The sequence below is a fragment of the Necator americanus genome, chromosome V (assembly GCF_031761385.1).
Source record: "Necator americanus strain Aroian chromosome V, whole genome shotgun sequence".
Taxonomy (NCBI): domain Eukaryota; kingdom Metazoa; phylum Nematoda; class Chromadorea; order Rhabditida; family Ancylostomatidae; genus Necator; species Necator americanus.
This window is the reverse complement of record NC_087375.1, coordinates 711,427-726,397: the sequence shown is the minus strand read 5'-3', so window position 1 is coordinate 726,397 and position 14,971 is coordinate 711,427. Positions and strand designations below refer to the sequence as shown.

The 14,971-nt window shown below is 38.3% G+C and overlaps 1 protein-coding gene across 2 annotated transcripts; it reads left to right on the top strand.

The window, feature by feature from the left end:
• Nucleotides 1-1,793: 1,793 nt before the first annotated feature.
• Nucleotides 1,794-14,532, top strand: RB195_012592 (uncharacterized protein; the record flags this gene model as incomplete). 2 transcript variants are annotated; one of them, XM_064202031.1, is made up of 20 exons in its annotated part: nucleotides 1,794-1,842; nucleotides 2,333-2,416; nucleotides 4,053-4,103; nucleotides 5,174-5,264; nucleotides 6,058-6,148; nucleotides 6,226-6,314; nucleotides 6,574-6,715; nucleotides 7,367-7,443; nucleotides 7,503-7,659; nucleotides 9,082-9,188; nucleotides 9,373-9,455; nucleotides 10,088-10,213; nucleotides 10,309-10,430; nucleotides 10,511-10,600; nucleotides 12,166-12,257; nucleotides 12,616-12,688; nucleotides 13,705-13,872; nucleotides 13,950-14,075; nucleotides 14,121-14,160; nucleotides 14,375-14,532. In XM_064202031.1, the coding sequence occupies 20 exons, from the start codon at nucleotides 1,794-1,796 to the stop codon at nucleotides 14,530-14,532; spliced, it is 2,016 nt and encodes a 671-aa protein (XP_064057911.1). The 2 variants fall into 2 exon arrangements, with proteins under 2 accessions (XP_064057911.1, XP_064057912.1); XM_064202030.1 differs by lacking the exons at nucleotides 14,121-14,160; nucleotides 14,375-14,532 and having other exon boundaries at nucleotides 13,950-14,120.
• Nucleotides 14,533-14,971: the final 439 nt, after the last annotated feature.

Sequence of the window (14,971 nt, the reverse complement as noted above, 5' to 3'; positions counted from 1 at the left end):
CGCGAAAATAGACTAACGATAAAACTTCTGTTGTGATTTGCAATCAGATGCAAAACGGACATGTTTGGTCACAAAAGATCACGAGATACAGGATCTCAAATCAAAATCCGTGAATCATAATAGTAAAATAATCAATATCAAATCATAATAATACCTTCGTTAGGGTTGTTGTTTCTGAGAACTTTCTTTTCTTGTTTCACTGGTTTTGTTGGAGTAGACTGGAATAGGATGGTTATAATTGCATATGAAATGCGGATGAAATGAGCATTTATTGTTTATGATGTTTGCGACGAATATAACATCAGTAGGTCATCTACAAGTCAGCGACGGGAAAAAAGTAGCGATCTACATTCTGCAAACAATGGCACTACTGGACACCATGTTTATTGCGAATGTGACACTTATTTTTGAGAATATGGACACAACAAGAAAAAAACAACGGATTTTGAGACTTTCACTGATTCTGATAGATTGAGATAGGAGAGTACAGATGTCAGTCAAGATCCCTCAAGTTATTGTACAGCTTTTGTTCATGTTTTGCCTTTGAAATTTGTCTCAAAGTTGCATTTATTTTAATGTAAATGGTCTGTTTTTTGTTTGTAAGGGAGGAAAAGTAGGCGAAGAAACAAAAAAGAACATTAAGATAGAAATAAATACAATTTCGAAGGAAGTTTGATATGTAGATGCAATATCGATCTATATACCAGAAGCAAATGCAAGAAATATAATAAAAATACAAGAAAAAGAAAGGCAAAAATAAAAAAATCGGAAAGAAACGCCAGAAGAATGGAAAGAAACGAAAAATTGCGGTCAATATTGATCCGAATGTCACTTAGCAAAATTTAGCAAAGGCCGTCCGCTCGAGCGATACCGTTCGTGCAAGTTTACTGCGTTTCAAGTTGTTTTAACTCAACTAAAGATATCCTATCGTGAGAAATCATCTTTTTTTTAGAACCATCATTCTCTCTGCTCTCTTGTTAGATAAAACGGAAAAGTTCTTGGTTAAAGGCATCACCCCACGAATCTGGAGTGGTACTGATTTCCGGTGGAGTATTCGTATACGGGGTCGTAGATTATGGGAAGGAGGGTGATTCCGTTCATTTCTTCCTAATTGCCGTAGAAAACGGCCCGTAAGATACGGCTTCGAGCGTTCCGGCGCACTATTTTCTAAGAGGAGTTCGGATGGAGCGCCCCAGCCCTGTGCGTCGCCGCATCTTCCGGGCGTCTTTTTTTTACGGCAATTAGGAAGAAATGGACGGAATCACACCCCTCTCCATAATCTTAGATCCCGTATACGAATACTCCACTTGAAATCCGTACCGCCTCGGATTTGTGGGGTGATGCCTTTAAACCCATAGATTAACAGACACAGGTCCTAGCAAATAGCAAGAACAACAGGCATCAGCAGGATTGTATGACGGCCTTACTGCCTCCTCTTGTAGAGCGAGCGCTTTACAACCAGCGTCTTCAATCAATTATGGTCACAGTTTTTGTTTACCTATTTATTTCTATATATGTATTTATTTATCTATTTGTTGTTGTTGTGTATTTTTCTATCTAATTATTTATCCACCATTCACGATTCATGTTATTCCACCCATGACAAAAAATCACGAGAAACTCAAGGAGCACAACATTTTCCTTTAGAATTTTTCAGGCATGACAGGTTGAGGAAATCGACAAAACGATGAACACGTCTGAACTGCTTAAATTCTCCACTATTCATGAAGTTCTACAGGTAATGTTCATTTGAATCACTTGTAGTTTAAGAAGTCCTGCTTCAGTGAATATTGATGAAGCCGTATTTAAGAAGAATCAGAAGCGTGGGTGTGGAACTTTCGAGTTGGTGCTATTGTTTTTCTCTTCTGATTACATGGAGAAGAAAATTAAAGAAAGCACCTTGAGAAATTTCCTATTTTGAGTTCTCTCTAAAACTAGTAGACAGAGGTTGTGGTCAGAAAATAGTTTGCTAGTACTAAAAAGCGAAAATTTTGAAACTTCCTGCAAAATCCAGGATTCAAATGCACTAAGAGCGTCTGAGGCATCAAATTTACCTAACGGGGCAACTCTTTATGCCCTAAATAACGAAATGACTAACGAAATGGAATCCAGTATAGTGAATCTCTTTACTTGGAGGTAATCCTTTACTTGTTTTGTTAGATAAGCTGATCAACCTGATGCTCCTGATCCGTCTGATTTCCTGATTTGTGGAAAGTGTTGTGCGATGCTTGCAAACACTGTTTAAACCATATTTTCTATTTAAGAAGACCCAAAATATTCCCCAAACACTGCTTCTGGGTTTTTCATCAATAATTGTACTAACGTGATGCAGGTAGTTCAAGAAAACGAACTGGGAAGAAGAAAAAAGCAGGATCGATCTACCATCGAGCGTTTCTGAAACGTAAACAAAGCACATGTAAGTGATCTCATAATGAACTGCAATGTCGGAAACCAGGAATGAAATGGAAATGTTTTTCTCAGTATTAAGACGTAGTCAACTCTCGCAAAACGCTGAAACGCAAAGAAAAGTTGAAACTTTTCGAATGAATGAATACGTTAGCGGATCGATCCGTCTATTCTACCCGTTTTTTGAACCATGGGACCAAAAACCAAAATGAGACAACAGTGAAAGAACCAAATCGGTGAAAGAACCCATAGTAGAACGTATAAGATTATATTATAAGATTATAAGATTTATTGTATTATAAGATTATAAGAAGTATAAGGCTATGAACTCGGACAGGCAAATATATGAGTGACGGAACACTTACGTATCCTTTAATGGACGAGTGGTCATAAGGTTGTAGTTTCAATACGGTATATGTGAGGTGCACTCTAACAGAAGCGTCTCGACCACTTGTGGAAAATAAGGATAACTTCCGGCGATTATGAATGGGTACGCAGAAAAGTGCCTTAATAGGCCTGCTTTGTTTCTAATCGCGATTTCGTCTCGATTTGATATTGATCCGGCAATAGTGGCGATCGGTGCAATTTTTGATCTGTGATGAGTTCACACACGCACACACGTGCTGTAGTTAGGTGGAAGTACCGCTAACCGTGAGGAAATACCAGTTAATTTGAAAAGTTAAAGGTCGCATACTACGAAATTGACGATGCTAGGATCTCTCATGGGCAAAAGTGAGTTTGAACGAAGTGTAGGCCACTAGTGTGAGCGGATCCACTCTCAATATCCTGAAATCGAGTGGGAAAAGGCCAGCGGCACACTCCTAGGGTGGCGCTTATCCTAGAAATTTCTCATGACGTTTTGAGAACGATTGGGGAGAGTTGAGAGCAAACGCGTTCATCCTTGAAATCCACACCCAAGACGTTATATCGGCCATGAGAGATCACAACATCGTCAATTTTTTGGTATGCTGGTCTTAAGCGTGCGATCGCTACGTATTAAATGTGTCACTATCTTGAAACAACAACTTTTCTGTGCGGTCGCGTTAAAAAAAACCAGCGAATCCGAAATTGACGCAGTGTGAAAACCTTATGGAAAGCATGAGTTTGACGTCTAGATTACGACTATGAGCGTAGTCCCTCTCAATTTCCCTCAAACCTCCTAAAAACAGGCATCAGAACCGCCTTAACCGCGTTCTCTGAGGCACGTTGGAACGTATCACCCTTTCACACGCACCAGTTACCTTATCAGCCTATTCATTACCTTACATGAATAGGCTGCTGAAGAGACCTCATCGATTCTCGACCGTTCGAACACCGTTTTTTCTTAGTGCGGTTAAGAAAAATTGGGCAGTGCCTCGCCCATATTCGTAATTTGCACCCTGAACTCTTATGATTTCCATCAGTGTTCCATACTACGTCAAATTCGTGATATGCTTCCTCATCTGCCTACTGCCACACCCACTTCCATCCCAACATTCGAGGTTAGGAAAAGTAGTTATAGAATTGTTAAATGATTTTTATTCCAAAGAACGATTAAATATGTTAGTCCCAAGTGGTTTTGTTGGGCGCAGACTTGTGACATGAACTAGTAAACTAGACCGATCCATTTTCCGTTGTCGTTTTTTGCTACTGTACATGGTTTACAGATAGTTCGGACACTACAAATACAACAACAGGATATAAGAAGAATGAATTGCGTGAGTGAAAGGCTTGGCTGTCTTGTTGCTGATTTACCCTCAAAAAATATCAGAGATTCGAAAGCAAATCGGGAGTTCACGCAGTCACAATAGCTGAGCACGATCGATTTGTACTAAAATTACAAGAAAATTTGATAAGAAGTATTCCATAAAAGAATGTCACTTAATTTATGGTAGAGTTGGTCATTCAGCTTATTTTGAGTCGAACTAATTTGCATTTAATGGGTGTCGGTTTCTCCGATCCAAGCTAGGAAACTAGTTGGCTAAACAATATTATGAGGGACAAGAGCACCCCGTTTTAAGGAAATTGTATAGTTGTGTATCATTACCCTTGTTGTTTTGATTTATTTATCTGGAAATATTGTAAAAGCTCTGCTACGTCTACGTTGCGAAGGAAGGACTTAAAGGCAGCGTATCACGAAATTGACGTAATACAGAAACCCCAGGGAACCCGTAGAGTTCAGGTTGTAGATTACGAAACCCACCATAGCCCCGCTCAACTTCCTCTAATCGTCGTTTATCTAATCGTCGGGTTGTAGGTTGTGGAATCCAACGTGGATCCTCTCAAGTTCCCCTAATCCTCGGTAAAAATAGCATTTTTTGCTGCGAGGTAACCGAGAGCGTACCACAGATTTGGACGCGCCGCATCCACAAGCGAGCGGTCAATGATCAATGATATGTCCTCACCAGCCCATTCAAGTAAAACGAATGAATTGGCTGCTGTGGGGACCATAGCGTGCTCACGTGACGTGTTCTAACGTATCTCGCAGGAAGAAGCGTCGTTCCCATGCCGTCTTTAGGGCGACTTGGAGGAAATGAGCGCGGCCATGCTGGGTTCACCTAACTACAATTCGAACTTTACGGGTTCCCTGGACCTGCCATACTACTGTTTCTGTGATACGCTCCAACTTTTTTTGCTATTGTTTATTATTGCTTGCTCGGAATTCCATTTCCATCTTTTTTTTTGTGTAGCATCACACAAAATAGACGAAATAGTTCAACTCAAAACTCTGGGAAAAATCTCGGAAGAAGACATCTTTTTTTCAGTCGGAAGAAGTTCTTCTGTTCAGAATTTCCTGCTGATCCGGAATCTCTCGAGAAAATTGAAATTCCAAAATTGGTTCGACGAAAGATTCGTAGCGAGTTTGCGGAAGGAAATCTGTAAGACGTTATTGGTCTACGGCTTTTTTGCCAATTTTCATTAGATGGATAAAAGTATTGTTAGTGAAGAATCATTCCAAAGAAAAAACTTTAGAGTATTTAAAATATGTAGAAAAATAAACGAACATTTAGTTAGTTGGTTAAAATAATAAACCAAAGGTCGATTCAAAGTAAATTTTGTGTTAAATCTCAATATTATTGATTTTAGCAAGTTTTCACTTCTTCTCTTCTTTGGCTCAAAATTTACCGCCTGCGGTTTGTTAAACTATCTATGACTATATGTCCCTTCAAAAACAGGTCGGGGGAGATTTTGACGTTAGGTTCCCTCCAGGATAAGGTTCTGAGTGTAGTTTATGGGTATCACTGCGAACAAACCCCCTCAAATGCAAAAATGACACCTATCTAGAGAGACGGACCATTCTACGTTGCGATGCAACTTATCAACACCTATAGGACTGATTAAATGGAATTACCTACGTTGTTAGATTGCAGGTGAAATAAGAAACAATTTTTCAAGTAATGGAGACCGCTGCATATAGTTTTGTCTCGTCATTTCTATGGGTGTAAAGAACTGAGTCGTTGGATGAACTGATAAGTTCCCCTAAGACCTTAAGTGTTCCTGAGGTCTCCGATTTTTGGATTTCTAGATGGTGTTTCGCTCTAATTCTTGAAAACTACGTCTCAAATAGCTCATCTTAATAGAAACAAAGAAACTTTGAAATTTTTTTCGGACGCTACTTTTAAGTATAGTATAGAGATGTTCTGCCAAATTCCAAAAAAAAAAGGTTTACAGGCTACTTTGTAATTTTGTGGTGGTCATATTTGCAATTGACTTCCTCTTAGTTTATACATTTTTTCTGTCAACACGCAGTGAAGGATTTCAGGTACCTCTCAGCCGTTTTCGATCTTTCTTGAGCCTATTTTAGTAACTCTGCATTTCAATCATTAAATTATTCTCAAGGAAGTCCAGCATGAAACATTTTCGATGGAATCTTCTAGAAAAGCTGTGCAGGTGATGTCAGATTCTCTTGATTGCAGTCTGCTAATCAAGTAAGTATTTTGTATTTACAGCGATAGAAAAAATGATTGTACAATTTTTTTTCCTTTAATGATTTCCTTTTTTTCTTTAATTATTATTTTTCATTATTATATTATATTATATTATATTATATTATATTATATTATATTATATTATATTATATTATATTATATTATATTATATTATATTATATTATATTATATTATATTATATTATATTATATTATATTATATTATCATCTTTTAGTTTCCTTTAATAATCATTTTACAGAGAAGCTGCACTGGATAATTTCCCCGTTCAGCACCAAATGTTAATCGGTGTGACGTGTCTAGCTTTGGTAGTTCCGTATACGGTTAATCCTAGCTCCTCTCTAACAATGCTGATGTACTACAAACAAAACAGGGAGGGTTTGGTGAGTTTCCCATTTTCCCTGTTCACACCACTTGTAAATTATCTACGAAGATAAAATGAAACTATCTAAACTACAATTCCTGACAGGTTCACAATTATTCTGGAGACCGTCCATCTCTAAGTCAGTACGAACTTTTTTTCTGAACTATTTGTAGAGTTAATGAACTTTGGGAAGTGAAGGTGGAAAAGAGTTATTTAGCCCTGGAATGTCTTGAATCTTCCCACACCTTCTCTCTTCATTTCCATACAAATGCTCCAATGGTTTCCATCTGCGCAAATTTTTTAAATTTTCTGCAAGATAGCATGTGACAAGCCATGTTGCGTAGCTTTAGCCTAGATTCTGGATTTTGTGCTGTTTTTAAAATATCCCCAAAGATAAAGATGTGAAAAGAACTAATTCTCCTGCTTTCTTGCTAGCCTCGTCGACACCGTGTATTATATATTTTATTTTTGGAATAATGTAGCAGAGTTTGGCGCATTGTTTTATGGATCGCGATAAATCGCCGTCGCTGCCCTTGTGCTTCGCCTCTTTCCTAATCTTTTTCAATATTTATCGAAATACGAAGCACAAATTTCCAACAGAAATGACAAATGGGACATTGTCCCGTGATAGTGGTTCACAACAAAAACCGACACAAACCTTCCTTTGTAGGCACGAAGCTATCAAGACGGTGATTTTAGAATTACAAAAAAGTGTGAACCAAAGTCAAAGTCTGGATGTTCCATCAGGTAAGGTTTTTTCGTAATTCGAAATATATAATATATAAATAATAAAATGACTACTACAGGAATCACCTCAAACTAATACGAAGTTATGTGGAATCAGAGAAGACATTCAATCATTCTTATCTAAATAATGCATGGATGGCACCCGACATAGATTTGAAGAGGGTGTCAAAGTGGCTCGGTCGTCGTTATCACGATAAAGTGAATCAAAAGAATATGGTAAGGATTCGTGGCAGTTGAAAGCTTTGGATCTGCCAGGGAAGTGTAGTGATTTTAAGATGACAGCAATGGGGGTGGAGCGAACCTTCTCATAACGCGATCATAACACTTTTTGGGTACTCCCTTTTAGTTCGGTGGCCACAGAACTGTGGACACAGCGCGCCATGCGTTTCATGTAGCGCTGTGAGTTTTTGTTGCCTCAATCGGGAGGACGCCACAGTAGCCTAGCAATGCATCAGCTCCAGGAATTCCAGAGAAGTAAGAGATTACATCCCACAAATTAAGAGATCACTCAAAGAACGTAGGGCAGTCCATTCCGCTTACTGGCCTTTTACATTGGTAATACTTTCATGGGGCTACCTGTAAGCTAAAATCTAAAGTGTAAAGATGAAAGCTATGCTTTTTAAGCTTATTCCATATTTGAAAGAGTCTCAACAAATTTGTACAATTTCGCATGTAAGGAATGAAAGGTATATGTTAATTATAAGTGTATGACAGTGATCCAATGGTATCATCAGATTCAGGGTCCTTTTGGTGCTCGTTTTGCTTATTTTGAATTATCCAATAAAAATTTCAAAACTAGGTCACTCCCGTAAATTTCTGCCAAAGAACTAATGCTGTTACTTCTCTAATAAGGCTTCTTTCGCTATTTTGTTGGCATTATACGCCTATAAAATAATAAAATAATAAAAATTAAAATTAAATAAAAATAAAAATTAAATAAAATAAAAATTAAATTAAATTAAATTAAAATAAAAGTAAAGTAAAAACAAAATAAAAATGAAAATAAAACAAAATGAAAATAATAGAAGATTCCATCAATATCTCTCTGTAGTCTCACTGTTAGACGTGATACAATGCCGGTGATAAAACAGTTCACAATGTCTCATTTACCTTCCGACAACTCCACTGATTCCAATTCCTGGCACCGACGCACCGATGATACCCTGGAATCACTCAGCTTTTTCTGGCGCGGGCGCCAATTCGACATTGTAGAACTCTTATTACTTCATTTTGTGGCTTTCTGACGTTGGCGCACAAACTCGATGCCGTGGGACCCTTCTTATTGCTTTCTGGAATTTCGTTTCACACACACACATATGTGACAGACTAAGCCTCCTGATTACGTAGCATGATAATTCTTCATGTTTGTAGCCTCAAAAAAAAATAAAAATAAAGAAGGGAGCTCAAGAACTTTTGCACTTGATTTTTTTCTCTTTAAATTCGTCAAACTTCATTGTTTGACCATGTGTGTAGTTAATGTTACGTGCAGTTTTTTTCTTACTATCATAAAACACCATATACAACGGTGAGATTTTTTTGCGCTGTATGACTAGAACGAGTTCATATAATTTTTCTTTTTTTTTGCATCTCTTCGCAGCTTTTTCACCTTAATCACTTTACGAAAAAAAACTACCTTAGAATCGATCCCTTCTTCTGCGGAGATTCCAAAAACCAAAGATGTACGATTCGGTTATGCAATCTCGTCCAAACGACAAGGAGAAGAAACTGCTGTACAGTGAAACAGAGTAAGTTTTTTCACACATACATGGAAAATGAGAAAAAAATCGAAAAGGCGGGGTTGAAGTAGGAGAATAATTTCTAATTTCTCTAATCACGACAACGAAGTAGTCAATTATTTTTGATTGGTATTGGCTATTTCGGGATACTGTTTGTGGAAAGATATACGGAAGTAATCGCCATATTGTTAAGACCTCATGTAGTATTGTCCGAACCAAGGTTGGAGTATCTCGTCAATAACTTTTTACGGCAGCGAAACGATGGAACTTTTATAAGTTAGTTGATTTTTTTTTCTCAATTAGGGATCTTTCTAAGACCCTTTAAAGGCAACACCCAACGAATGTGAGGTGGTACGGATTTCAGGTATTCGTATACGGGATCGTAGATTATGGAGAGAAGGGTGATTCCATCCATTTCTTACAAGCAGCTGCGTTCGAAGCGGTTAGAACCTACACAAGGAGGGCTCCTGCTGACACCATTCCTCGTTGTAGTTCGCGATGGTCCCACCCCGATTCGAACCGCTATCTCCACGGCGCCGCCTCAAGCGCAATTGCTTTTACAACTATACAGTCAAAACGACTTTAACCACGAGCGTAGTTGAGGAAGAGACGGGGCACCGTGTCTAAGGTGGGTCAAAGGTGAACATGACCTACGCGCTCGATGGACTCCGGGGTCGGTCCAAAATCGTTTCATTCGCTTATGTCACGCCACTAGGCGGCGGTTCGCTCTCAACTTCTGTCCTTCTATTGATTTCTCCTTTGAAAATTATACTCTCTTTTTCTAACACTTGCTGTTTGCATCCATATAACGTCGACCAGTATCTGCATTTACATAAGATTTATTTCCTTCATTTTTGCACATTGACATGAATGTTTAAATACTTAAACATCTTTTGGATAACTTCTAGATGGGTCCTACAACTATTGCAATCTATCTTTGTTTCCTGTAACGAGACAACAACATCTAGAGTTATGGTTTCCCTGCGGATCTATTTCTTCAATTCTATCAGCATGCATCATTCGTCTTGTAAGAGGTAAGCGACAAGGACACCCATGACTTTAAAACTTGAAGAAAAGTGAACAAATCTCACGTTTAGTTCAAATGAGAATTTTTCAACCAATTTTTCAGAAATAGCAATGACCACAAAATTTGATCGCGGTTACATGGACTCTGGTTTCTACGGTTTGTTTCTGCGATCGTCCAAAATCGTCGAGTACAAATACGCAGAAGCAAACAAACGCCAGGCTAATGTACGTTTGATAGTTGTGTTGCGATATTGCCGTCACTTCCTGTTTTTGCCTCAAAAAATCTCAAATATATGTTTGTGCAGGCAGCTGCGCTACTAAGTAAGGAATCATTTTCTTCCGCTGTCAGAAGCTACTTCAACAACACAGATCGGGACCTAGAAAATCCAGGACGGGTATGTTATACTGGTGAATCTTTTAAATACGTATCAACTCTGTATTCGCGACCAAAAGAGTATTATTGAATAGTTTCGAGCAGTTTTTTATAGGTGTTAAAACTATTTACTTTCGAACTAAAATCATTTTCCTTCCATTTAATTTGCTTTGCTAATTCCTGTTATTTCTGGGATTTATCCTCTCGGAGAAGAGCTGCCACACTTTTTTTTGCCAAAGTCAACTGGGCGAAAGCTAGGGGATCATGAAATTCCTCTCTTCAGAGCGAGCGCACGATTCTTGAGGTGTTTTCTTGGCAGTAAGGAATTGAAAAAATGAAAATTTTAGTAGTGAGGCTGAGGAAAGAAAAGAGAAGCTTTATAATAATAATACACAATGATGACCGTGACTAATAGGGAATATAGTCGGATCAAGACAGGCTGATCCCTGGTGCAACTGGGTGCACTCAAAGCGGAGCCAGGACTTGCGGTGGGACCCTCACTGGCTCCACTCGTCTCTGAAATTCAGTTGGAGTTGGAGAGGGTCCTAGCGCAACTGCTGACTTCATCGCGCCGCTTCGAGGACACCCGCTTACATGATTCCACAACTAACTCTCCGACTTCACGTTGTTTTGGCCAACAATACCTGTTATGAAAATGTACACCCGTAGAAAACCACAAGAACTGCTTCCTTAAACTGGCGGGAAGATTAGAATTTATTATAAGCGCCCGAGACATTCAAAAGACAGGTGACTCGCAAGCCAAAAGATCTCCAAGCCAGTAGCCAGTAATATATTCAACGATAAGACTACCGCTGTTGTGTAGTTAACAGAATTGTTGTCTCGTCCGCGTTCCGCATCACGATTGCTTTGAAGCAGCTGCGGCGGAATAAAAGAATCATTTGAGGTTAAGTTTGTGCGAGAAACCAAGAAGCACACTTTTATTCTAATGACTGTGAAGACCATCCAGTTACGGGAGGGATAAATAGCCGAGTAAAGACTCCTCTTGAAAAATACAAAAAAAATAAAAGTAATAAATACAAAAAAAGCTGTAATTACTAACATTTTTCTTTGTATATTTTGTTTTGGGTACCTATACTATCTATACTATACAACTTTTACTGTGACTACTTCAATTATTGACGTAGTGAGAAAAAATAATTATTGAAAGTAAAAATCTTCAGAGCTTTTCCACGATCGGGTCTGGGGGTGTGAGATTTAATGAAAATAATTAGTGTAATGAATTAATGTAATTGATTTAATGAAAATGAAAATGATTTGATTTAAATGTAACACTTGATTCCGCTTTCGCATCGCTATTTATCACATTACGAACAAAGAGCAAAAGTTCAGCGCAGTTCACTGCTCCAGTTGTTACAGATGAATGGGAATCACTGCAGACTATTTTAACCAAAGGAAGGAGAAAGTTTTGAGAAGTACTATATTCCAAAGATCTTTCTAGTCTTCTCATTTTCTGGAGCCGTTTTCTCCAAGATTTATTTTGATGAATTTACAGTCTACAATTTACAGTCGCGCTAATGCATCTATTTATTATATATTTTCATGTAAATTTTCAAGTTTTCATCTCAGGAAATTAACGACCGAGTGGTATCCACAGTTATCTGGAGATCGAATATTCGTGAGACGATTCTTATTCTCAATCTTGGTTTATCTCTCGATAGGTACGTTTGTTTTATCGGTTTAAAGAAGTTAAGGAAGCTGCAGGACCCTCTTGATAGATTACACTGGTCCCACACAGAAGCACAGCTGACCACACATTATATCAGCAGATCGTTCTTAACGATAGATTATATTATTTACGACAATTTGTATTTGAAACGCGTTTTTCAAGTAACTAGAATGAATACAAGCTATTCATAAAATTCTAATAATCTAGATTAAGCGAGAAATATTTCATACGAAATATTCACTAGATTATTGATTTAATGTGATTTAAGCAGTCTTGGCTCAAACATTTCAATATCAGTTGTACTTTATATTATGATACCTTTAAGGGAAAGTTTTATGAAATGTTTTTAGCAAGAAGCTTCGACCCAACGCGACTACCTCTGCCGCTAGTGTTGTAGTGGCTGACAAAAGCCATAACGATGAGGTGAGCGCAGACCACCACTGATTTCACCAAGTGACTCTCTGTAAACCGTGTTAACAGAAAAAATAGCTACAAAACTTACCAGAAAACTTTTCCTTTTCTACAGATAACTTCTCGGGGACAATTGGTGCGTTTAGATCGTGGTAGCACAGTAACGATATTTGGTCTTTCTTCCCATTATAGTGGTGGAACCCCAATTTTCGATCCGGAGTTTAAACACACAAGTAATCACACACTTAGAGTACAATTGATTCCCGATTCAGCAGGGTAACTACCCGCTCGGCGTTCCTGAGCGTCTTGAACAGAACATCCACGAGAAGAAAGAGTGTCTACCTTGGAAGAAAACGTCAACTTCTTGAGTGAGAATCCGTACCTCTTTCAAGTGCAGCGACTAAACCAGCATTGGGTGGGAATAGAATTAGTACGACAGACGAATGTGATTATGTCACCTTGTGCGTTTATAGGCCCAGTTAAGGGACCTTATGGAGCTGTTGAGAGCAGGCGGAGTTCACGGAATAATTCGCTTCCACTGAATACGCCTACCTATTAAGCTATTTCCTTGGATGTATTCATTTCTGCAACAATATGTACTGTGGATATTGCTGCAAATAAAAGTATTCAAAGGACATTTATGTATGACAAATTCTTTGGAATATGCTGATATCCCGAAAGAATTGGTCATAAGTGTCCCTTGAATATATTTAAAACTTGATCTTGAATCGTAGACTTTTACGAATTCATCCCCTTATCCCTCTAGACAATTTATGGACACAGTGCTAGGGAAGGCTTTGTTGGCTTTGGATGGTGTCTAACCGTCGGAACTGTCCCTAGGAAGCTGTTGGAATCTCTTAGTACTGCTCCACCCATTCAAATTTATCTCAAAGTCCATATACTATTGGCAAGGATAATGGTTAATAAGTTACCATAATGAAGATGATTAATTAATTTGCAAAAAAAAAGAATCGAGAGTCCTTCAGAAATGGTTTTTGATTTTCAAAATTGCTAGAACTCCATTTCAGCCAATAATTGTCGCTACTGCATCAGGCTCGATCCGAACAGTGGAAGCTGTGGCATCTGTTATTCTTCGTATGCTTCTTTTCAACGAAGATCCTGGAGAGGCAATCCACAGCAATGCATCCTTCTATGATTTCCAGAAGCGAACATTCTTTTGTGAAAATAAAGATTATGTTCGTGTCGAGTAACTCTCGTTTATCTTTTTAATTGAAGTGAGTATGAAGATTCGAAATAATACGGTATATTTCAGCAATTTCTTAGCGAACTTGCAAGTCATGGAATTAATTGTTCGACTTCAATTCTCAGCTACTTTGAGCAACACGATCGTAAAGCAATGGCGGCATCTCGACACAGAAATGGACGTATCCTAGCTGCTGTAGATCAAAGACCGGAAGAGTTCAACTATGCTGTTGGTTTCTAGAACCCTAGGTTTCAAAAGGAACGGAAGGTTAAAAGAAAAGGTGAAATGATTTCTATTGTACAAACTATGAAAAATTAAAATGTGCTTCAATTCTCTTCTTCATTAATTTGTTTTAACTTAAAAACTCGCCTACTTTTTTTTCGAGAATAAAGAAGAGTATGAAAATATGTCACTAATAATTCTTGAACTGTCGTTCTTGCTTATTATTCTTCTTGTTGTGGTAGAATTTGTTCCAGAAGATTAGGTTTATTTAGGTAAAAAAGGAAATTTTGGATGTGCTAAAAAAGCAATAAGTTCAAGGTACGAAGAGATCTATTCTCGCACAATCGCTGGACGCGTTGTGTCGGTCCGAGTGAAAGAGTTGGTAGTGTGCAATGATTGGGATAAATATGCTAAGCATCGTTTTGTGTGACTGCATGGATATCGAATATTTCTTCTGCAACTGTGACGGATAGATGTCAGATCGCTACTCACCGCGATTCCGTGTTCTGGCAGTAGCGATATACCTGTGGAGCTTGGATTTGGGATCAACGGGAAAAAGGCATCCTCGATGTGTACTCAACTCCCCTTTCACTGGAAGTCCCTTCGGGTAGAAGGACACAACGTGCTATAAATTGAACCGACCTGTATAATCTGTCGACGTCATTCACTTCGAGCACAACTGCTGCGGTAATGAAGTGAACAGAAAAACTACATAGAAAAAAGAATTCATGACCTCATTAGTAAAGTAACTTGTAAGCAGTAAAAAAAAACATAAATCGAGTCCGACGTCACCGGTATCACCGTACTCTTTGAGAAGAAAAGGAGCTTCAAAGTTCGAAATTCAACTTCGCGTCATCACCCCAGTATAC